We start from the raw sequence: 25,560 nt of genomic DNA on the forward strand, positions 1-25,560 counted from the left end.
ATTATAAAGTGGTATTAACACTTCACGTGATCTTGATTCTATCCCTCTGTTTATGCAACCTTGAATCGTGTTGGCTTTTTTGGCAGCTGCTGCACACTGCTGGCTCATATGTAAATGGTTGTCTACTAGGACTCCAAGATCCCTCTCACAGTTACTACTGTTGAGCAAGGTACCACCTATACTATACCTTTACATTTCGTTTTTGTTGCCTAAATGTAGAACCTTATTCTTTTCACCATTGAATTTCATTTTATTAGATAGTGCCCAATGTTCAAGTTTGTCAAGATCCTTCTGTACCTTTAGCTTATCTTCTGGAGTGTTGGCTATTCCTGCCAGTTTGGTGTCATCTGCAAATTTGATGAGTTCCCCATTTATTCTCTCACCCAAATCATTGATGAAGATGTTGAAGAATACTGGGCCCAAAACAGAGCCTTGGGGTACTGTTGAGTGCGGTTGGTCAGCCAGTTACGAATCCATTTGGTGGTGATGCTGTCTAACCCACATTTTTCTACTTTATCTAGTAGTAGGTTATGGTCTACCTTATCAAAAGTCTTACTGAAGTCCAAGTAAACTATATCGACAGCATTCCTCTGGTCTACTAATTTTGTCACATTATCTAAGAATGCAATAATATTAGTCTGGCATGATCTGTTTTTGACAAACCCATGTTAGCTTTTGGCTATTACTTTGTTTGCTTCTAGGTTTCGTTAATTTGTTGCTTGATTATCTTTTCCTGAATCTTTCCTGGTATTGAAGTCAGGCTGATAGGTCTGTAGTTTCCTGGATCTGTTTTTTTCCCTTTTTTGAGGATGGGAACCACATCAGCTCTTTTCCAGTCCTCTGGTAGTTCCCCGGTGCTCCAGGATCTCTGAAAGATATAGTTCAGTGGTTCTGAGATCTCGTCTGCCAGTTCCTTCAGAACCCTGGGGTGTAATCCATCCGGTCCTGGTTATTTGAACTTGTCTAGGGTAGACAGGTGCTCACTTACCATTTTCTTCCCTATTTCGACTTGTGTTCCTAATCTGATTTTTGTGGTGCTGTTTTTGATAAATTGGACTGTTTTATCCCTTTGTGTAAAGAAAGATGCAAAACATAAGTTAAATAGTTCTGCTTTCTCCCTGTTGCTTGTCATCTTCTTGCCACTTTCTCCCAGCAATGGGCCAATTGTTTCCTTAACTTTTTTCTTGTTTTGAACATGTTGGAAGAAGCTTTTTTTTGTTATTTTTTACTTTTGTGGCAAGCCTTTCTTCATTGTGAGCCTTAGCTTTCCTCACTTCAACTTTACAGGCTCACGCTATTTGCTGATATTCTGCCTTAGTTATGTCCCCCCCCCCTCCCTTCCACTTTTTATACTTATTTTTTTTGTCTTTCAATTTGTCAGAGAATTCTTTATGCAGCCATGCTGGTTTCTTTTGGGAGCTGTTATTTTTCTTCTTCATTGGTATTGTGGTAGACTGGGTTTTTATAATCTCATTTTTCAAAATTTCCCAAGCTTCTTGAGTTGTTTTCCCCTTGAGTATTCTCATCCATGGAATTTTTCCCAAGCTCTCTCTAAGTTTATTGAAATTAGCTCTCTTAAAGTCCAAGACTCTAGTTTCACTTTGTTCTACTACTTGTGTTTGCATAATGTTGAATTCCAGTATTGCATGATTGCTTGCCCCCGAGGTTCCTGTAGGTTCAACACCTTCTATCATTTCCTCTCTGTTAGTGAGAATTAAGTCCAATATGGCTGATCCCCTTGCTCCCTTCTCTACCTTTTGGGAAACAAAGTTGTCTGCTAGGTTTGTTAGGAACCTGTTGGATCTTCCACTTGGTGCAGAGTTTGTTTCCCAGTTGATGTCAGGGTAGTTAAAAATCACCCATTACTATTGTGGTGTTCCACTTACATATTTTTAACTACCCTGACATCAACTGGGAAACAAACTCTGCACCAAGTGGAAGATCCAACAGGTTCCTAACAAACCTAGCAGACAACTTTGTTTCCCAAAAGATAGTTAGCTGACTAGCAAAAAGCTAGTTAGCCCTCTGGGGAGTCTTTCTTTTAAGAAAACTGTTAATCATTTCTCTGTTGTGGCTTTGAGCTCTTTTTTGCCTAGGAACCAATAAAGAATGCATAGACACACCCTACCAACATCCAATCCACTGATGATGATGCCACATGTTTGTGCTTTGTCCTGAGGTGACCTTTCTATTTCTACAGAACTTTGTGCAATTTTTTTTACTCCTTGCTTAGCATGCGAAGGGCGTGCCCAGTCCATGTTGTTGATCAAATGAGCATCGGTAGGTCAAATTAGCTCATGTTTTTTTTACATTGAGTAATTTAGTGGCAATTAAGGATAAGCCTTAGTGTGGGAAGGGAGATTAACTCATCTGCAAAGGGAGCATCAAGCAGGCTACAAATGAATTGATTGTGATAGAAGAATCCTCCTGCTTAATTCGGGCAAGAATAAAAAAATCTTTTTTTCCAAGATCCAAAGGAGGAAAAGGAAGATTTCTCAGTGTTGAAGAAACTATTGGAAGTTCCCTAATGAAGTACTATTCATTTAGCAGTGTTTGATACTGTTATTCTAGTCTTTAGAGACAGAGAGTGTCGTATTTTAATTCCTGAAAATGAATGGATTGATTGAATTTATAAGGTCACTCATTTCAATCTAGTAACTCTGGGTGGCCAAATGTTTTTTATGAAAACATAAAATAAAACAAAGTAGAAAAATACAAAGTATATTTCAGAATCAAATAACCTGAAGAAAAAGTCTCTTTTCATTTTAAATATATTTTGAGCAATATAGGGCCCATAAGTCAGAAATACTGCTACATACTGGTTGTGCTTGCATAATCTCATGAATCACAAAATTATATTGTAATATCTTGTGTGAATGCAGCCTTTGTGTTCCAGGCTATGTGGCCCATGAAACTGGAGTACTTGAATAACACATTAATAATGAGTAAGCATGTTGTAGATCACAAGTTTAAACATAATCCTTGGCAACTAAAGGCCTTTTGCCTTTTTGCCACATATTATTTACCTTTTCTAAACCTGAACTATTCTGTCTCATTTGCCCTGCTTTGGCCTATAGTGGCATGATATTTTAATAGATTAACAGAGTTGGAAGGGACTCTGTAGGTCATCTAGTCCTAACCCCCCCCCCCCGCCCAAGCAGAAGGTCCTATACCATTTCTGATAGATGGCAGGTAGGAACCTGCGGTCCTCTTGGTTTTGTTCTTTAAAGTCCGGTATCCTTCACCATTACCCATATTGGAAAGCACCTTAAAAGGCAGCCCCTCTTACGATTAGGCTGCTGAAAATGTATCGGTGTGACTGAACCTGAGATGATCACATACAGGAAAAAAAAACAACTGGTGCTTTTCCGAGAAGCAGCCAAAAGGTCAAAGACTGAACACTCAATACTACCAGGAGCAGCTCACATTACAAAATTACAGTGGAAGAGAAGCACAAAGCACTTCATCGAGCTGCTAAAATAGATGGTGACTTGGAGAAGCTCCCCTCTCTTTTGTGGGAAAGAAATAAGAAGCTGCTATGTAACTTACTTTTACCTGCTATCGAGTACCTACAAAGGACAAGCAGGTCGGATGGGTTCTACCATTGTCAAACTTGGATGGGTTTGAAGAATTTTGTGGCCTTTTTGCCTTCAACAATGTGCCTGCTGTACTTGAATCTTGGAATTTAGTTAAACTGCACATATTTCAAGGCTACCAAATACCAGGTTTAGTAACAGTGGCAACTGCAATAATGACTGCTTTCTTTGGGGTTTTTTTCCCCTCAGAATGACAAAACGGGAGTTAGTGTGTCATGCTACAACCTGTTTTGGATTTGCATGCCACATAAAAGTAGACATAGAAAACAGGCAGGCTCATAGAGGCAATGCTTAAAAAATATCTTTCTTCAACCAACGTGCAGCGTATGCTAAGAGCACGGCAGGACTGCTGCTGGACAGCATAGAATGACTTGCCAGAGTGATTTAGGATCTTCCCTGCCAGCTCTCTCCATTGAACTTGCTTGGGGAAAACTGATAGGGAAGTCTCAAATAATGACCATGGGGCCACAGGGCAGTGGCTGTTGTAAGTGTGAGCTGGTTGCCAAGTACCTGAGTCATGGTCTCATGACTGTGGTTGTGTTGGGATGGTGAGAGCTTTGAGGACTGGTTGTAAGTGCCACCTGTTAAGCACCATTGTAACATTGAACAGTTGCAAAACACATTGTTGATAATGTAGGACTAACTGTCCATAGGGGCATCATATACTGTATTTTTCGGACTATAAGACGCACCTGTGTATAAGACGCACAAAGATTTCGAACAGGTAAGTAAGAAAAAAAAGTTTTTGCCTTCCCTCAGCCCCCAGCAGCAGTCTGCAGGCTTCAGCAGGGCTGGGGCCTTGCCCCAGCCCTGCTGAAGCCTGCAGACTGCTGCTGGGGGCTGAGGGAAGGCAAAAAAGCCTCAGTTTTCGTGTAAAACGGCCCATTTGTCACTCGTAGTTTGCAAACATGGGGGCATTTTTGCCTTGCCCCAGCCTTGCTGAAGCCTGCAGAGGGCTGCTGGAAGGCAAAAAAAGGCTCCGTTTTGTGAAAAACAGCCTGTTTTTTGCAAAAATGGGATGCAGGGGCGGGGCTTTGGGAGGGCAAAAATGACTGTATTCAGTGTATAAGATGCACTGACATTTCCACGGTCTTTTTTGGGGGGAGGAAAGGTGCTTCTTATACTCCAAAAAATGCGGTAATATGCAACTCATTCTGAGAGCCTAAAGAGTTTTGACAGAAATGTTTAAAATTGGGGGTTCTTTTAATACTCTTATTTGCTTTAGCAATAATATGAGCTGAATGACCAAACAAACCTTCTTCCCCAAACCCCCAAAACTTTAACCTTAGACTGTCTACTGTTGACCTCCCCCCATTCCTAAGAGGTCTGTAAGGGGCGTGCATAAGCACACCAACGTGCTACTCTCCCTGTCCTACTGTCCCCACTTATTCGTATCCCTTTCCTGTATTCATAATCATGTTTATACTTACATATGTTATCTAATACATGCTTGATGAAATAAAAAAAATAAAAAACTTTCCGCTTGTTAATTGTACTGAATGGAGTATGGGTATATAACATTTGTGTAAATAGAAAATTATATAGATTTATGTGGAACATGATTCTTTCCTATATATTGACTAAGAGACTGTATTGTACATTTGTCCACACCGCCTGCACTGACATTCTAAGAAGCACCAATTGCATTGGTGTCTCATCTGTAGAGGTTTTCTTGGAATCCTTTATGTGTTTGCTTGTCTGTTCTGACCCCCCTTTCTCCACGCCTGTGAACAAGCTAGAACACAGGCGTGGCTGTTTGCCACTGTTTAATTGCAAGATAACAAACCTTTGGCTGAGGGCCCAGATAACTCACGTATAAGAAAAACAAACCAGATGTTCAAACACGGCTCTAAGACATAGACTTTCTTCACTGCTAATTTCGACCGGTTGTTTCCTGCAAATGCCCCCTCCCAACGCCTCACCTATGAGATCTCTTGGGAGGGGCCGATCCACAACCACCTCAGCTGAATTATCTTCTATCAGCCTGCCTACATAATTGCTGCTTACGTTTCTCAGCCCTTCTATCTAGTCAAGGAATATTTTCTACATTAATAATTGACTTGTTTTTTTTCTTCACCAAACCATTTTCTGTTTTGTACTCTGCACATCTTCCAAAGTCCTTTCTTGGATTCTGATGACAGTACCTTTATGCATGCCTTTTAGTTTTGTTTCATATATTGGTTTCAGCAGTTAGCAGATACTTGGCTTGGCAACAGGTTCAGAAATACATTCACCTATAAATTCTTATTAGACTATTCCATGCTCATCAGGGACCGCACTTCAGTTACATAATTATTGTAGGAAACTAGAGAATAGGGGCTCAAGTTGAGCTCCATTGGAATATTAATCTTTTCATTCTTCTTAGCAAGACATTTACAAAAGCAAGAACTATTGGATGGTATAAAATCCATGTAGCAGAGCTGGAACAATATATGTCTGAAAATATGAAGCTCCAGTTCAAGAGCATTCAATTTTTTTCTGGGTTGGTTCTTGCCAGACAAAATAACCTGTTCTGTCCTGAAGTTAGATGAAAGTCAATAAACAGCTTGCAGTACAATCAACATTCTACAATCCTTTTCCTTTTATACAATAATGGGAATAACAGGATCCCTTCCTATTATATAATGTACAATGATACATGTATTGTTGTTGCAGATGAGTTTTTACACTATAAACTGCAAGCGAGTAGGTACTTCTTTACAGTGCCTTGTCAGAAATTGATCGACTGGTTTAATAGGGAAAGTATTTAGGTTCATTTCAGTTATGACCGGCATTGATTTCTTGGGCAAAGCGGATTACCTTCTGCCTCAGAGAAATACAGGTTGACAGAAAGTTGCTGTGACAAATCATGGCAGGACAGGGGACAACTGCTCGTTGTAAAGGGCTTAAGTAATACCAGACAGCATGTTGTAATATTTACACAGATGGTTATAATGAACCTCATGAGGTTTGCCTTGTGGTACAGATGTGAAAGAATAGCTATTATGGGTAAGAAGTTAAAATCCAGCAAAGAACGTAAAAGAAAGGGAGTCAGAAGGAACACAGTAGCATTTTTTCTGTAACACCCTTCATTAAAAGGCATGTTTTTGCAAATTGCAATCACTTTATTGGATGCATGGAGTAGTTGGACTGATGTAAGATTTCTCTTCCTGAGGGAAAAAAATATCATCCTTTTACTTGTCTCCAAGGTGCTTTTTTCAAAGGCAACTGGCCTGTTTCTTTCCTTGCAGAAGAAAACATTTTGCTTCTTATCCAAGAAGCTCCATGGTGGGATGGAGGGAGTTATGGAAGGATTAGTTCCAACAGGACGGCAAGGGGAGGGAGGGTGGAAGAATCATATTTCTTTGCAGTCATCTGGTTGTTAGCACTGTTCTCACACACTTCTGCTAGAGACAAGTTCCTTGAAGATGGGCTCCAGGATGAGTCCAAAAGCTCAAGATAAAACTTCTGGTCCCGGTGACCCAACCAGATTGGATCCTGCAACGTTATTCTGGACCACCTATGTTCACCTTCCTTTGTGTTAGGACTCTCCCTGAGAACTCTTGAGGCCAGTTGGGGGTTTATCAGTGTCCTCAAAGTCACCTGTGTCAGAGTGCAAATAGATGTGGAACCTTCTTGGAACTGCAATGGGTGTGGAACCTTCTTGGAACAAATAAAAGGAGTTTGAGGATTTTTCAGAACACAGCCTTCCTTCAACAGAGGGGCGGGGAGGATCCGACACCCCCTATTTCCTGATTACAACAAGAATCTCATAAAGGAAGAGAACATTGTTTTATTCCATTTACTCAACCTTCTGACAAAGATTTAAAAACAAATGTGCCAGCCCTGTTTGTAGACAGTTTATCAGAAACTAAAACAACAAAGCTTTTATTGGGTTGAAACTCTTCACAATGTATGAGTCTGCAAGAGGCAGAATGACTAAAATAGATTACAAGTGAAGCCAGAAGGAAATATAAAAGAGCTCACTTCCTTTCTCAGAAAAAAAAGGAATACAAATAATTTCATGAACCTGTTAAATTTAAACTTTGTTCTTTCTATTTTGGGCTATGAGTGCAAATCGAGCTAGTTGCTGTAGCTTGAATATTTGCAATTCACAGCAATATGGGTTTGAACTTTGAATAATAATGCATCCATTCCAAGCAGCTGCTGTCCGTAGGCATTAACCATGTTAATTTATAGCTATGCGAGTTTGAGATGGGAGTAAAGATCAACCCAAAAAAGAAAATAACATTACCAAGTATTTTTTACACATTGATGACAAATTATTCATTTAAATACACAAGGATTCCATGGTTAAATAATTTTATTCTTTGAAATAAACAAATAAAAAACTAATGATCCATTAGAGTGATAAAGAATACTGATAACATTAAAGAAACAATTGATAAACGTCTGGTAAAATGAATACAATAAATGTCATATCAAAATGTTTAGTCAAGTTTAATGAGGTTTTGTAATGCTACATGATACTAATACAAATCCAAGGTTGAATATAAGTCATGTTATTTTCCATGTTGTATACATAAGGAATTGCAATTTATTTTCTCTCTCATATATACACAAATACAAACACAACAAAACCTATCATCTGATTCACAAATCAGAAGAAGGCTTTTTGATGGGAATTTCAAAAGTCTTAAAAATGTACCCAGCCTCATAGATTCTTCCATGTGTCCTTTTGTTCGACTACTTTTGAGATGCACAAGTTATATCTTTGTAAGGCATAAGGCTATACTTTCATCATTAAAATGTGAGGCATCATTAATATTTAAATTTGCTCACTGAAATGTCAAACAAAACAGTCAAAATGTATCCATGGCATCTCAAGCAAAGAAGGCAATACTAATTTTGTCTAAGAAAATAGTATTGCAAAACCTGATGCTCCAAATGTTGACCATAGGTAAAAATGGGTATTTCTCTATCATATATAATGAATTATAAGAAATAGTAGACGGAAGCCATTTTTCTTTAAACACCATCAGCTACACAGAAAATCCTTTCGTTTCACGTCCTAATTCTTTTACAAGGCACTGCATGGCTTTCACCAGAAAACCCATTTTCATGTCTGCAGATGTTTCCATTAATTGGACTGATGTTTTCGTTGTTGGATTCTAACTGGGAACTCCCACAAGTAGGCAACTGAAAGAAATGAGAAACAAGCAGAAACTGACTTCAACAAATATTTGATTTATTGAGAACAGCCAGAACTATTTTTCATTCCTATTTTTCACTCATGTAGTTCCAAGGGAGGAATGCAATTTGGCCTGATTGATTGGATGAATGAGCTGATCAAAATATTGATATTCAGAATTTGTTTTTCTTCCCATTTTGCAGGGTAGTTATTGTATCTGTGTGCATATACAGTATGTATGGGTGTATAGACACAAACCCACACACAAACATATATCAGAATTCATTACATAGAAAATATATTTATAAAATGGGAGTTTTTGAGAAGAGACAAAAAAAGCAAGAAAACATATCCAGTATTTTGAGATATTTTTGTAGATTTTTATTTGTGAACTGATGGACTAATGTGTTCGAATGACTAATGAAAATATATAAGAAAAAGTGACAACAGACTGGAATTATTTGATCCAATATTAGTGACTTTACATGTATTACTGTAATTATGTAGAAAACAAAGCAATGTAATAGTACAAAATTTGTTTTTTCTAAACTTACTTTTCTTTTAGACTGAGTATTTGTAGGTAGGCTGTTTTTAGCCCTGATTTGCGTTGCTTCTTCTAAATCTAGAACACAAAATAAATTTATTATCTTATGAATAACCTGTTTGAGTATAAAGAAATACAAATAATCTATTACACAATTCCACACATGAATCTTGAAGATCACCTAATTCACTTCCACTTAGTATAAGGATTTTAAGCTTGAAGTCCAATGTATCTGGAAGCAGCAGGTTGGACAAATCAAATCCATGCAATCCTTCTTTAAATTTGCTCTTTTTCAATTTTTTTTATTAAATGTATTAAATTATTGGAGTTTATAGATCCATAACCAGTACTACTTCCTAGCTTATCAAAGCTGTAAAGCAGCAAAGTTGTTTTATTCCCCTTTGGATTCTGTTCAAAGAATACATTGCAACAATAGTTATCTAAATTACATGCCACATGTTCGCCATCATGGCTATATACAATCTAAGATCCTATCTACAATGACTATCTACAATGACTATCTACAATGACTATATACATATGGCTATATATAATGGCTATATACAATGGCTATATACAATCTAAGACCCTATCTACAATGATCATGCAAATAGTTATGAAATTATTTACATGTTTTTGTCTTAAGGATCAAGCCTTATTTTTCCCCTAGTTTGGACTAGCCAGATTCTCCATGGAATTCGAGCTATGGATTTCCCTTTTCCCCCCTTCTTTTTTATTAATATAAATAGAAAGAGCAACATGTTCAAAATCCATATAGACAGTTTGTTGCCTAGTTACAATTCTTTTCAGTAATATTTATCATAGTAATAATAATAGTATTCTCTAATAGTAATCTCACAACGGTGTTTTTCCCTCATAATATTAATACATATTGTTAATACTAATCAAAATTAATCAAAATTAATGTTACAGTAATCAACTTTAATAATAAAATTATTCTTTCTCTTCTAATTTTAGAAGTTCTAACTCCTGTTTCTCTTCTCTAACCATCGATAAATAGCCTTGGGTTTCCTTTTTACAATGAGCAAAGCTATGGCCACTGCCTGTATCCACCTCCACTCCTTCTCCTGTATGGGCCAATGATTACATACAGATCTCCTCCTATTATAAAGTGGCATATTATTAGAGGGTGGCTTTTTAAATACACCTAGATAAAGTCGGTGTTCTACCAAAATATGTTACCTGTAAGGAGCTCATCAATTTGATCAACTACAAACTTTGCATCTTCCATGCTGAAGCACATGGGTGGCTTAAACTTCAAGACATTTCTGTAAGGCCCATCTGCACTCAGAAGGATCTTCCTTTCTTTCAGCCTAATTAGGTAGAAGCAAAAAAGTTACTCCTGAACACAAAGAAAAATATGTGGTGTTTAATTTTAAGAAATTACTTTAAAACTACATTTAATCTGGGTGAATTTAGTAACATTTTGGTGGTGGCACAGTTTGAGAATACATACATACATACAGGTAAAGGTTTCCCTCACGCATATGTGCTAGTCATTCCCAAGGGTAGGGGGTGGTGCTCATCTCCGTTTCAAAGCCGAAGAGCCAGCATTATCCGAAGATGTCTCCATGGTCATGTGGCTGGCATGACTAAACGCCAAAGGCGCACGGAACACTTACCTTCCCACCAAAGGTGGCTCCTATTTTTCTACTTGCATTTTTAAATGCTTTCGAACTGCTAGGTTGGCAGAAGCTGGGACAAGTACCAGGAGCTCACTCTGTTACGTGGTGTTAGGGATTCTAACCGCTGAACTGCCGACTGTACATTCATTCATACATACATACTACTGGGAGCATAATAGGGGGAGAATTCATGTGACTTTCATAAATTTTTAGGAAGACACAGGATCTTAAGGATAAGACGACATCTTACAGCAATAATATATTCAGCAATTTTCCTTCCATGGTGCCTCAATTGTCTAAAGTACATAATGCATTATATGTTTTGGTGGGGCTAATTTCTTGGGAAAGTAAATAAATACCAGTAGATAAAAATGAGCTCCTCCTTGATACAGATTCATTTACTTCAATTTAACTTTACATTTTGATGTAGATATAGATAAGATATAGATGTAGGTAAGATATTTACTTGTAAATGATATGCTGAGCTTCAGCCGTAGCTGGTGTTCTCCTTATTTGATCTTTCACAAGGTCCACACCAATAAACAAGCCAGCACCTCTAAAAACATAAAGAAGGACATGTAACAGAGAAATGTAACAGTACGAAAATCACATTTCACTATTCAACAATAGGTCACTCCATGATAGCTGGGTGTGCTTATATGTGCCTGTCTTTCTGTGCTTGTGCAGGCAAAACTGCTGAGTGCTAGGAGAGACTTTTCTACAAAGGTGTCCATGGGGAGAGGTGTCAAAAAAAGTCAAGATGGCAATCACTTCCATGCAACTGAACCCCCACCTCTTTCACACATACTGCACAGAGCATATTAACTTTTCTGACCCCTTCCTCGAAGTGGACATCTCTGCTTTCCTTTGAATTTGGAGCACAGGCAGGGCTATTTCTTGTCTGCATGCAGCAGAGATGTGGCAACAGGAAAGAATGCCAGAACAGCTTATGTAACATCTGGAGAGTGATCAAACATTAACTAAATATACACTAGCCTTAACCAACAGGAAAAAAAATGGCAGTGAAAAAGTTTTTCCATTGTAAGACTATTGCAATTAACAAACATGGAAGGATACTTCTATTCCTATTATGCAGAAATTGATGGGAGTTGGCTGAAATGGCAAAACTGACCATTTTGATTAAAGAAAAGAACACAAGTACTTTTGTTTCCACTTCTGAACTTCGTGCTTGATGTGGAGAAGAATGAAGCTATGACTTTGGGATTTACCGATTAGATTTATAGAAATGGCTTTTTTTTATACTTTCAGGAAAAAGGAGTGATTCGATGTTAATGCCTTATTTTACTGTAACAGAGAGAGTCGAAAGTCAACACTTCTCTCTCTCTCTCTCTCTCTCTCTCTCGCCGTCTCTCTCTTTCTAAACTTTCTTCACTTCTCCTTCCCCTTTCCCTCCCCACTGCTTTCCTATTAACTTTGTATTTTATCTAACTTTATAACTTATCTAACTCAAAAATGTTAACATGAAAAAGTTTTCCTTGTTTACCATATAAAGTAAAAGTCCCAACTGCTATCTGTAACTTCTTCAGAAACACGGCTTCTAATCTATGTTGACCTTTAGAAGCATCATCATTCTAAACTATATCTAGAAATTGTAAAAATCTTTCAGCATAGGCTAGATATCTTTTATCTTCACTATAACCAGTAAATAGCCCAGCAACTGTATCTTGAACTATCTTTTCTTCAGAGTCTTCCAAAGCCAATGTTTAGTCTTGCATTACTTTGTCAGCCCTAGTTGTATTAGAGATCTGAGGGCAATATGTAACAGTAAAGTTTATTTGACCAATGCATAAGTTTTCCTTTATTCCATTCTGGTTGTTGGTAATAACCTAAAAGTACATTTTACCTTACCTGACATCTCCCACCAAGGAGTGTTTTTTCTGTTGTTCCTTGAGTAGTCCACAGAGGTAGTTTCCAACGTGTGTGGCATTACCTTGTAGATCTTCCTGTTCTATTATATCCAAGACAGCCAGGCCAATTGCACAAGATACTGGGTTGCCACCAAACTGAAAGCAAGAATAGTTGAGAAGGTAGGACAGCAATTTCCAATATCTCTTTCCCCTAAATGTGACCTTATTTCACCGAGGGCAACTCTCTATTTGAAGGGCTGTGAGAGGAGAGGAATTTTTGACAAACTTCTCTATTTGAAAGATTGTGTGGTCCAATTTAGAGATGGTAAGAATGAAACAGTACAAAGCTAACCTGCAGCATCTCAATAACAGACTGGAATTACCTGATCAGTCTTCTCAATTACCTTTTTAAATATTCCACTTCCTTTTAAATCAGGCTGGCTGATTTATATTTTAGTAGCGTAAGTACTATTGTTTCCATATTGGAACGCTGTATATCACTACACACTTGATTTGTATTCTGATGATCAGAACTTATAATTTAACTGTCTTATTATAACACTAAAAGTGATACTCACAGTATTGAAGTACTCTAACCCCGAGGCACCAAAGGCTTCTGCAATTTCTCTTGTTGTAACAACACAAGACATTGGGTGGCCATTGCCAATCGGCTTCCCCATAGTGACAATGTCAGGCACAAAGTCTTCACCTTGTAGCTGGAATGCCCAGAAATTCTTCCCAACCCGACCAAATCCAACTTGGACTTCATCTGCTATGAAAACTCCTCCTGCTTTGTGGACAAATCTGGAAAAGAAAAAAGAAAAGAAAAAAGTTCAGAAGTCTCATTATGACCTTAGATAATTTCTAACTATTGATTGGTAACCTTCCCCACATAATAAAATGATTAATTATAGGAACTCTAAACATAGCTCCTAAAAATCTCCTTTCAGATCTGAGAATTAACAAATACTGCTATTGTTATAAAATCCATGCTCCCCTCTTTATTAGACTGATTCATCAGAGCCTGAAAGGAACTAAGCGGACTTTGAAACATTGCTTGGGGCCCAACACACGGTTGGTTTTCAGTTACTGAAAGGCCAAATCCAATTTAAAAATTTGAAATTGCTACCTTTGATCAGAAAAACCATCAGGTCTACCATTCAAAAACTATTCCCTCAATATATCCAGACGGGTGCCAGGTCTGAATGCTTTTCTAAACCACTCTTTGCATTATTTACTCGACACGTTTATTCTGACATTCATTTCAAATTATTAGCTTGTTATGTACATGCTAAAAATAAAACAAGGGAAATATTTAGTAGCACGATAACTCTTCTCAAACATAATTTCCCTAAATGTATACATTATTGGGAACAGTGCATAATAAGATATTACAGTGGGTGGGTGGGTGGAATCACCATCATTGCTATTGGGCTGAATTACTTGCCAAAACCTTCTTGTTACAAGTTGTCTGCTACTTCAGGGAAAAAAAATTACAGCCACAAGCTACTATTTCTTAATAGGTACCGTGTTTCCCCAGAAATAAGACCTTGTTTTATATATATTTTTGCCACAAAAAAGGCACCAGGTCTTATTTTTGGGGGGTTGGATGTCATCCTCTGACTCGCCTCACTTGCATGCGTCACCCCTGACCTCTTTTTCACTATCAAGAGACCTTCAGGAACGTCTTCATCTGTCAAAGCCAGCAAGGCTTTCCTGAAGGCTTCTGCAGTCAATAAGAGAGTTCTGGATTGATCCAGAGCTCTTTTATTGGCTACAGAGGCCTTCAGGAAAGCATTGCCGGCAGAAGAAATGGGCCGAGGTGTGCAAGGCCTGGCTGCAACTATTTGAAGGTAAGTAGTAGGGCAGCTCCACCCCTCATCCCCACCTGCTTAATTTTTACCTGTGCACCCTGGAGTGTGTGAGGTCTTAATTGGGGCTTATTTTTGGGGGGGTAGGGCTTATCTTGGGTGTACATGTAAAAATCAAGCTAGGACTAACTTTCTGAGAAGGCTGTATTTTGGGGGAAATGGGCATTAAATGACTATTCACCAATCTACTATTCATCAATACATATTGGGACTCTTAGATGCTGGCTATATTGCTATATTGAAAACTGTAGGAAGGCACGATAGTAGATTGGACAACTCCTACTAATTGTCTTGCTACAATTGAGCCATTCCACGCACTATACATACTGTGCCACTTTCTGGAAATAGCCTGCAGGTGGAATTATTTGGCCTCCACAACTCTGCATGGATTCAGCAATAAAGGCAGCAATCTAAGTCAAAGAAGATGTTGTAGAAGAAGGTGTTACAGAAGAATGGTCCTCAACCTAGTCTTTTGCAAATGACCCAACAATTAAATGTAGGCTATCAAAACAAGGGAAGTAAATGAACAAAGAGTTTGGGCAGTTGTATAGATAACTATGAGTAAGGGATGCCCAATTTTTCAATGCCAGGTCAGGCATCCAATTGAATTATTGAATTACCACAAAATATTTATTGAGAAAGTGTTGGACTGATCTTGAAAGTGTACCAACACATTTAAGTATCTATTTTAGATGGAATACCCAGAGAGATTTTACTTCCAGGTTATCTGATAAATGATGAGGTTCCCTATTTTGATTAATCATTCATTATTCCAAATCCCCCAAATATCAAAAGAATATTTGACACATTCTTTTATTACATATGGCACGCTGGAACAGTCAGTTACATCTCCTTTTTCTCAGCTAAGATACCTAAACATATTGTTTGGGGTTAAACATTCCACAGAGTGAAATTTTGGACATCCCTCCTTTAGGAAAAACTTAAAGAGAACGTTCACAAAAAGGAGCCACTTGACAAAAAGAAGCCCACAGGTAAAAGTTATTCCAATTGCTGGGAATAAAAACAATGCAAACAATCACACAGATATTATGTCAAATCAAGAGCCAGTATCACCACTTTGGTAGACCAGAATATGAAGCTTACTTCTTTGTCTTTATTTTTTTTTGCCCTCAGCATTAAGTCACTGCTGTCCCCCAAAACTGCCTGCAGAGCACGTTTGCTATTTAACTGACTGCCTCCCACACTTTGCGCAACCCTCCCTGAGAATCTGTGGGTTCCATGGTAGCTGGGCAGGAGGGTCTTCCTGGAAAGAAGCTCATTTGGTAACGTGTAAAGAAGCGCACATAGACTTGAAGAGGTACACTGCAGCCAGGCAGTAGAAGATTCCCCATTGTCTGTAAAACGTTATCACAGGTCTACGGCACCAAAACCTACAAAGATATATATGAAAAGGGAGAGAAACAGACAAAGGGAAGAAAATAGAAACTACCTGTTAGATTTTGTGTTTTTTTTTCAAAAAAAAAAACAACCTGGTTAAGGAATTAAAGACTGATAGATTTCTGGACTTTAAGGTACGTAGTTGGAGAAAATAAGTTTAAAAAAATGATGCAGCACTTTTTAGGACTTTAAACATCCCTGAAAACTGTATTATTATGATTATTTATCAGCTTGTTTTGTTAGAGCTGGGCAGTGCTTCAGATCTGATTGGGAAGAATAAGGTATAGAAATGTAGTAGCTTCTTGTGAATTATTAAGGCAATCCTTAATCACACCTGCAGATAAGTGTTAGATTGGTAGTACACTATGTTCTAAAATGCTTCTTACCAAATAAATGTGAAGCAGTGCATATCCTTAATTCTATACATTTAGCTTAGTTTAAATTATTAGCTGGTTTAATTTTCACCTTGTTTTCCTGTTTTGCTTTTTATTTAAACACTGTAAGTATACTACTTATTGGATCCCCACCCAAAAAAAATATCAATAATTATTAGGAAACAAAAATGAAATTCAACCAGCACTGTCGTCATTTTCAAGTCTAAAACTCACTGATCAGCTGATGGTTGCAATTTCAGTTTTGTTGATCCTTTTGGGATGGTGATTTTTGTACCGTAATTAATTACCTGTTAATAAACAAAGTCTATTCTGAAATCCCTTTTTTAAAATCCCTTTATTTATAATTGCTGATTTTAAATAGCAGCTTTTGCTCATGTGTATTATCAGATCCTTTGGTATTTGCTCTGATATCCAGCTTTTCTTACTTGGACTTTTAGTTAACTATAGTTGTTTTATTTTAAACCCAACCACACCACATTGTGTTTTGTTATCCTTTTATCCTTTTGTGTTTATTTTGGTTGAGTTCGGTGGATACAGTTTTGTGGTTTCTAATTCTAAATTCTATTTCACCTTTTTTTCAGCCAAAATGCTAAACAGTTTTAATTATGATTGAGAATCCCAAGAATTTTAATCTAACAATTTTGGCAAGTGCTAGGTTAGGGAAGGCAGCTTTATTATATACTATTCAGTTTTCCTTTAGGCATTAAAACAAAGTTAATGTATTATTATGTAACTTGCTGGAAATGCAGTGAGACAGATGATGACTTACTGGAAACCCTTTTCTAAGATCAGAAGTAAACTGGAGTGTAAAACATATTTCTGGGGCATCCATGGAACTATAGTGATTTTCTGCATTCAGTATTATCTTAAAGAAGGCATGTAGTGAAATTGTTGGGCTTTTAGCATAATCTTCTTGTAGTACGGAACAATATTTTGATTTTCTTCATTTATTCTCTGTGGAGTCCCTCTTAAATTAAATTAAATTTTGGGATTTGAAAAAAATGTTGGGACCTTTAAAGGAAACAAGATTCAGATGTTTCCTTTTCTAATCAGTTTTGAAAATTGCTTAACTTCTTTTCAGCAGTTAGGAACCTTTGGATCCCACAAGTCTGAAAACAGCAGGTGAGGTTTTTTTTCTTCAATCCTTAGTGAAGAAATTTGAAATACAACTCTGGGTAGTGTCCGTAAAATATTCAGATATAAAAACAGTTGCACACCCTATGCATTCCAATTCAAAGAAATGATATCCATTCAAACACTGCTTACAATTCACAGATGGAAGCTTTGTGGATCTTCAGCTATTATTACATTAGTTTGAAAAATGAGATCCCTGGTGCCCAGCACAGTTAGAGAAAACAGACTTTTGCTAAGATGTTTCCTATTCATAGCCACAAAAGATATCAAGCAGGTAAAGAGAAGGAGGGGAAATCCAGATTTCTTAAACCCACGTCAGTCCTCATTTAAAACAGTGCTTGTAAAACTCACAAATATGAATTAAAGGGGCTAGGGAACACCTTAAAATCCAGAATCTGTTAAAAAAACCAAAAGACATTTCAATTATATAAGATAGTTAAGTGGTCTTAATCAGGACGAACATTGTTGGATGGGGAAGAGGCAAGAAAAATCTTTTTTTTAAAAAAAGTTTCAAGAGCTGATGTACCTTACGGCCATTCTTTTGAGCTGTTTCAATAATATTTCTCACATCATCAGCATAAGCACCGGCTGGATCTTCATGGTCTTCTCTATACTTTCCTCTGTAAATATCTGGGGAAGGTGCCTAAAAGGCAAGGGAAATCTTTGAAATATTCATTTCAATGCAAGTTCCCTTCCAAAAGACATAGCAAAGCTATACTTAAAAAACCAGTAATCTTTCTCTCTGCGCATGTGAGTATATGCAAAGTACATATTGATTTTTTTATTTTTAAGGCTTTTTAACATGAAAATAACAACAGATTGCATGAAGCCTGCCCCATTGTAGCTCAGTAGATCCAACTTCTATATTGGCATGTGCAAGAATCGACAGTAAGAATCTGTTGGTAGGGAGAACTTAGAAAACTTGAAATGTAATAAATACTCACCACATGTATAAATTCCTTTTGGGCCTCTTTTCCCAGCTGATTAAATTTATATGGACTGATATCAATCAAGGATGTCACATGACCATGATAGGCGCTGAAAAAATATATGAGTACGGTGTGATTCAAAATACAGGAACAATGATTAAGGTTTTGGACTTGGATTGGGAACAGTCAATCTAAGATTCACGTCTCTATATGAACATGCATTTGACTAGAGCAGGGATCGCCAACCTTTCGGTCTGCAGGGATCACTAAATTCATAATGTTCAATCCTGCAGACAGCTAATATGAATTTTAAAAAAAGATAAATAGTATTTTAGTGCAATATAAAAATGCAAATAATTTTTCTATCTATCTATCATCTATCTATCTATCTATCTATCTATCTATCTATCTATCTATCTATCATCTATCATCTATCTACCTACCTACCTACCTACCTATCATCTATCTATCTACCTACCTACCTACCTATCATCTATCTATCTATCTATCTATCTATCTATCTATCTATCTATCTATCTATCTATCATCTATCTATCTATCATCTATCTATCTACCTACTTACCTACCTACCTACCTACCTATCATCCATCCATCCATCCATCCATCCATCCATCCATCCATCCATCCATCCATCTATCATCTATCTATCTATCTATCTATCTATCTATCTATCTATCTATCTATCTATCTATCATCTATCTATCATCATCTATCATCATCTATCTATCTATCTATCTATCTATCTATCTATCTATCTATCTATCTATCATCTATCTATCTATCTATCATCTATCCATCCATCCATCCATCCATCATCTATCTATCTATCTATCTATCTATCTATCTATCTATCTATCTATCATCATCTATCTATCTATCTATCTATCATCTATCTAACTGTTTCAGCACCAAGAGGAAAAGCAGACTATCATCAGTATAATAATAAGTAAATAAACCACTGGTAGAGCAGTGGTTAAGTACAGCATTATAGGCAAACTCTGACCATAGTCTAAAGTTTGATCCTGATTAGGTCAAGGTTGACTCAGCTTTTCATCTTTCCGATGTCGGGAAAATGAGGACCCAGATTGTTGGGGACAATATGCAAATAATGTTGACATTATAAACCAGCCGGAGAGTGATGTAAAGCACTATGGGACAGTATATAAGTTCAAATGCTAATGTTAAATGCTAATAAGTAAATAAAATTGTTCTACTGAATAATTACAGATCAACCAATTCGTCTTCCCACCTTTCATATAAATGACTGAGGTAGTATACAGCTCAAATTGAATTTCTATATGAATAAAAATTAATCAAAATCTATGCCTGCATTTGTGAGATTCAAGGCAACAGAGAACCAGCTGTTGTAGCACTTATTATTTTATGCTGCAAAGAGCTGACCTCATCTATACACTCTGCATACTTACTGGTCAAGGGTTATCACATCATAGTGGCCACTATACTGCCGAGCCAGGCGCAAAGCAAGGTCATTTGCTTCAGAGCTGTAAAAGAGTATCAGAAAAGCAATTCAGGGGCTATAGCCCAAAACATAGCAATTGGGATGGGGGTGGGTGGGTACCAGAAATGTGTTTATGGCATAAACACAATATTAAAACATTAATATTGCTGGTTATGTTACATCCGATTCAATCAGATAAAAGCAGGGCAACTGCCTGAATTGCAATCAAAGTTGCATCACGTAACAGGATTCTCCTTGGGCATTAAAACCAAAACGTTGCCCATACATGTTTGCACACAGCTGTAGAATAGATAACCTCACCAAATCTTTGCGTAAGGCTCTTTGGCAGTTGCCAAAAAATAAATTTAATTATTTCCAAACACGATTCTCACAGAGTTTCTTAAGCAGGATTTATCCAGAAAATCAGACTGGTGTTAAATAAACAGCAGCAACTATTTGTCATTCAAAACCAACATGCCCTCCACTACATGAAGGAGAAAGGAAGGAGAGGTATTCTTTTCTTCCTAGGATCCAGAGAACTGGCAGAAAAGACCTTCTGACATACCCAGAGTTCACAAAGTAGCAAACAGAAAGCTTCTCTGGTAGCGTTGCTGTGAGGCGTTTGGCATACTGGACCAGATTGTCGTGCAGGAACCGAGAATTGGTATTAAGAAGCTCCATTTGTTTCACTGCAGCCTTGACTACATCAGGATGGCTGTGTCCAACTAAAAAGGATCAAGTATAGGAAAGCTCTTAGTCCACAGATCTCTTTAGCAACACAGTGTAAGGTTCTTAATTCTGCCCTGGCTTAATGGTTTGCTTTCAACATTACTGTAGACACGTATCAAATGAAGGCAATTATTGCCTGATTTTGTGTGGCTTTGGGTTGTTAATTAGGATGTTGACCCCCAACACCCTAACTGACCACGGGTGGGTTGCTGCCGGCATTACTGCCGGTTCGTAACCTGTGCACAAGACGCGCGCTGCTCCTGTCTGTGTCATTCACTGTAAATTGTTCTTCGCACATGCGCAGAACAATTTACAGTGAACTACGCATGCTCAATCACTAAAATCCAAAATAGAGCTGGCTAAGCAGCAGTGAGCAGACTGGTTTGAGGGCGTGGCAGGCCTGGGTCGCTGCTGGGTCTGTAACCCAGACTACCGGTTTGGCCGAACCAGGCCAAACCGGCTGCAACCCAACTCTGTAACTGACCATATAAATACAACACATAAAACAGCTCAACGCACAGATTCTGGAGACAGAGAAGTTCACTGAGAATGAGGTCCAGCACAAAAGCTTGGAAAACGAAACCTTTGGTCCTGGTGACCGACTCAGATTGGATCCTGCAACATATCACATTTTTTCTTTTGCTCAGGATAGCTGTCCCTGGGGATCTAGAATAGGGGTGTCAAACTCAAGGTCCGTGGGCTGGATCCGGCCTGTGGCATACTTAGACCTGGCCCACAGAGCCGTCCTGGAAACCGCAAAGAACTGGCCTGAGGTGCCTCTGCCAGCAAAAACGGAGCTCAGGAGGGCTGCATGCAGCCCGCCTGGCCTTCGTTTTTGGCCACAATGGCCTCCTGCAGCACTCTACCAGCAAAAACTGCAGGTTGCCTCCTCCGGGCTCCATTTTCACTGGCAGAGGGCTGTAGGAGGCCATCGTGGCCAAAAACGTAATCTCGATGAGTGATGTCAAGCTTGCCATACTCCCTCTGCCACCACCCCCGGCCACACAAACACACCAGCCCCTGAGGTCAAACTCAACCCTGATGCGGCCCTCAGTAAAATCAAGTTTGACACTCCTGGTCTAGAAAGATACAGATGGTGGACCATGCTACTCTGTACACGCACCTTTGTGAGGAAATCCTTTTCCCCCCTTACTTAGGCTTTCTTTTCTAAACTTGACAAGAAGGATGACCAAAATTTATGTCTATTATATCTATTAATGGAAACATTTCTGGTAGAATGGGTGAGCTTCATGCCATGGCTACTGAATGTGTCAATTTGGTAATTTGATTGTAGTTGACGTTGGGGCAATAGCAGACTCCTTAATTCTTACCATGTGCTACATTGTTAATGCAATCCAAGTATTTTTCTCCATTCTCATCGAACATGTATTGTCCATGAGCCAGCACAATCTTAATGGGATCTTTAGCAAAGAAAACTTTGCATGATGGCCTGCAAGAGATGATATCAAATTGTTTTAGTTTGGATCAGCTCAACAGCGTTGCTAAGCCTACATGTACACAAACACAAAAATGCTTTGCATTCTTTACTTTCAGTGGGCCTTTAGCACTGAGACCTATTAATGTGCTTGGCGATACATTAAACAGAGCTGAAGTTCATGATGCATGCACATTCATTGTTCAGTGTGAGGAATTTGAGGAAAGGCCGTGCCAGGTCAAAACAGCTAACATGACAATTCAGTTTAGCCAATTCAGTCATTAATCTGCAAGACACTTAGTGATGACAGCAAGTGTTGATACACTAATAGAGTTGGGTGTCTGAATTGGAATCTAAGTTCTACTGTAATCTGCTGAGAACTTTCTTCCTACAATCTATTTTGAAAACCATGTGAACAGGTTCCTCTGTTCCTAAGAACCTAAATCAATTTTTTTCATGGTCTGATCATTTCCTCCTCAGGCTTGACTTCCATACTGCTTGCTACCTCCTGCCGTAGGGAGGCGGAACCAATTAGATGGTTCTGCCCCAGGCGCCTGATGGACCCTGAAAGGTTCCTGATGGAGCTTGGGACTTTTCCTGAATCCCTTGCTCACGGCTTGACTGAGGCCCCAGTGGAAGCCTGGGATAGGGCGGCCACTGGGGCCTTGGACCGCGTTGTGCCTTTGTGGCCTCTGACTTGGTGCCGATCCTGGGTAGCTCCTTGGTTTACCAAGGAGCTCTGGGAGATGAAGCACCGGAGCAGACGCTTAGAGAGTGGTTGGAGGGCCAGCTGATCCGAATCAGACTGAACACTAGTAAGAACTCATATTAAGTCCTACTTAGTGGTGATAAAAGCGGCAAAACGGAAACATTTTTCCGCTCTTATCACGTCCGCAGGTAACTGCCCAGCCGCCATTTAGGGTGACTCGTTCCTTACTTAATCAATCTTACACGGGAAAAGACCCGAATACAGCAAGACCAGCATATATACAATCACACACCTTCCCACACCCCACACCCCCACACACATATTTGCAATAGTGTTTTGCAACAACCCTGAAGAAACAATCCTTATCTGTTTGTACAGATTTTTTTGTCTTGGAAAGCAACTTTGGTTTTGCATAACATCAGCAGGCTCCTTATGCAATAATTACGAGTATACTTGCTGACTGTTATATAAACCGATGGTTATATGTCAGCATGCCAACATTTGCATTACCTTTGGCTCATCTAATCCAATTCAAGATACATGCATCTTAGTGTGCTGACTATATTTGTCGCATATCCTTTAGGGAATTCAATATTGCTCTAGTCTTTTAGGTGTTAATGTGACCATTTTTACAGAAGTGAAATCTTTGGAAACCAAGATATGAAAGCAAGAATGAATTTAGAATAGAAGATAGACTGTAGAAGATAGACTTTTATAGTTCAACACGTGCTTTTAAATGAAAAGGTGTACTTTCATTATTCATAGGACTTCCACACATTACAAAATAAAAGTAAATATACTGGAAGTGTAATGTCACTGAAAGTTAGTAAATGTAGAAACAATCAAAGTGAAGTGTTTCTAAAATGCAGCCTTTAATGCAAAATAAAGCAGCAATAAGCAATTGGCTAGTTTATGTAAGATCTGTTTAAAATGTATGCAGCTGCAACAGGAGCCCTGCTGAGCTCAGGGAAATCTCCATCCAAGTTTTGTAGGCTTTTATAGGGAAATTTTAAACTAATAAAATGAAGAATCACTGGAGCTTATAAACCAAGAGTAGCTGTACAGTATATGCCTTTTCCATTGTAAATACTTTCTGAAAGTAACAGGTTCGGAACGGTTCAGAAAAGATGTCATTTTGGTACCGTAAATATACCCCTCCCAGTAAGGAAGTGGAAATGTGCCCCTCCCAGTAAGGAAGCCTCAATTTTCAGTCTTTCCAATAATCTTCCTGTATTTTTTGCTTATCTTTTCATTTCCATCCCAGCACTTCTTTATTCCAATCCGTCCTGGGGTATCAGTAGAGCAGAAGGCTGAGGTTTGAGTAGCGGCTCTGCTTTGAATGGCTTCTCCTGCAACTCCTGGGTTGACCTGACAAGAATGGACTAAACCCCTGCCTTCCTAAGGGTCTCGCCGCTCTCGCAACCCTACACCGTTTAGTGCAGGGGTGTCCAAATTTGGGAACTTTTAAGACTTGTGGACTTTAACTCATGCTGGCTGGGGAATTCTGGGAGTTGAAGTCCACAAGTCTTAAAGTTCCCAAGTTTGGACACCCCGGCATTGGTGGGAAGCCCTAATCCCATTTTGGACGGGCCCGACTGGCTTTCTATCGGGGAGTGCACCTTCAGATGGAGGTGGGCTTTCCGTCGGGGGAAAAGGGCGGCCGCGGACTGAAGGGCGGAGAGGGGCGACCCTACGACGACTCTGCATGGGGCAATGCCACCACCGCCCTTGTCCCGCTCCATCTCCCCAGCTCCTGGGCTAGTTTGCCCTCTCCGCTCACCCGATGTGTTTCTTCCGCAGTTCGAGGGTCTCCGCTTTGCTGTACATCTCCATTCTCCTGGCCGCTCCCGAAAGCTCTCCTGCTCTCCGCAGCCGTCGGGGATTCGCTCGGTGCCAGCCCTGCCGCCCAGAGACATCTTCCTTATATCCCTCGCAGCCTGGGCGTCGGACTCCGCCTCCGCAGTCCTCTGCCAACCTTCCTTGCCTATCCCCGATCCTCCCACCTTCGCCCCAGGCCAGGCCAGGCCAGCCGCATAGCCGGGCCAAGGGGCAGCGCGAGGGCGGCTGTTTTCGCTCCGGCGGTCACGTGCAGAGCGAATGATTTTTTTTCCATCCGCCGCCTTCCAAGCTCTTTATCCCTCCGTCCCTCCAGTAAGGGCCTCTTTGCCGGCGACGGTCTGGCACGGATGGTCCACGCTTGCCAAGGGGCAGCTCGTCGAAGCTTCAGGGGACCCTTCCAGTAACGATGAAGTAGATTTTTTTTTTTAAATTCCGGGCGTAAAAATATTCAGTTCACGTGTACACCGAACTATCTGAACTAGACTGTGTTGTTTCTCTGTGTCATATATGTGGGTATATGCATAATTTTAAATTTATTTATTTAGTTATTTATTTATTTATTTATTTAGTTATTATTATTATTTATTTATTATTATCTATTATTTATTTATTTATTTATTTATTTATTTATTTATTCTGCCATGATTATGTAGTGTATATTGGAGGTGGTGACCCTTTGAGAGCTGTATGCAACGAAATTTCATTTTTTTCTGTATAGTTTTTTTTCCCCATTTTCATAACTAATACCCCACATGTATACTATTACATAACCAACATCATATTATATTGTTAAACGTTTACATCAATTTGTCTTACCATCAACCCCCAAAAACAATTATTGGCTCTTCTGCTCTTC

The 25,560-nt window shown here is 38.9% G+C and overlaps 1 protein-coding gene across 1 annotated transcript; it reads right to left on the reverse strand.

The window, feature by feature from the left end:
- Window positions 1-7,881: 7,881 nt before the first annotated feature.
- On the reverse strand, window positions 7,882-24,803 carry ETNPPL (ethanolamine-phosphate phospho-lyase). Its single transcript, XM_081960012.1, has 13 exons — window positions 24,646-24,803; window positions 22,053-22,171; window positions 20,558-20,717; window positions 19,961-20,035; window positions 18,528-18,621; window positions 18,110-18,226; window positions 14,984-15,066; window positions 13,364-13,589; window positions 12,787-12,941; window positions 11,384-11,473; window positions 10,475-10,605; window positions 9,282-9,349; window positions 7,882-8,735 (listed from the first exon to the last, which is right to left on the reverse strand). The coding sequence occupies exons 1-13, from the start codon at window positions 24,696-24,698 to the stop codon at window positions 8,601-8,603; spliced, it is 1,506 nt and encodes a 501-aa protein (XP_081816138.1). The 5' UTR covers window positions 24,699-24,803; the 3' UTR covers window positions 7,882-8,600.
- Between the last annotated feature and the right edge of the window lie 757 nt (window positions 24,804-25,560).

The sequence above is a fragment of the Natrix helvetica genome (genome assembly GCF_964273705.1).
Source record: "Natrix helvetica genome assembly, chromosome: 7".
Lineage (NCBI taxonomy): Eukaryota > Metazoa > Chordata > Lepidosauria > Squamata > Natricidae > Natrix > Natrix helvetica.

Coding starts and splice junctions, on each gene's coding strand:
- ETNPPL (XM_081960012.1), bottom strand. CDS start 24,698: ATGGAGATGTACAGCAAAGCGGAGACCCTCGAACTGCGGAAGAAACAC. Junction 22,172..24,645: donor CTGCGGAAGAAACACATCGG/GTGAGCGGAGAG, acceptor CATCTCTTGCAG/GCCATCATGCAAAGTTTTCT. Junction 8,736..9,281: donor ATACTCAGTCTAAAAGAAAA/GTAAGTTTAGAA, acceptor CATTTCTTTCAG/TTGCCTACTTGTGGGAGTTC.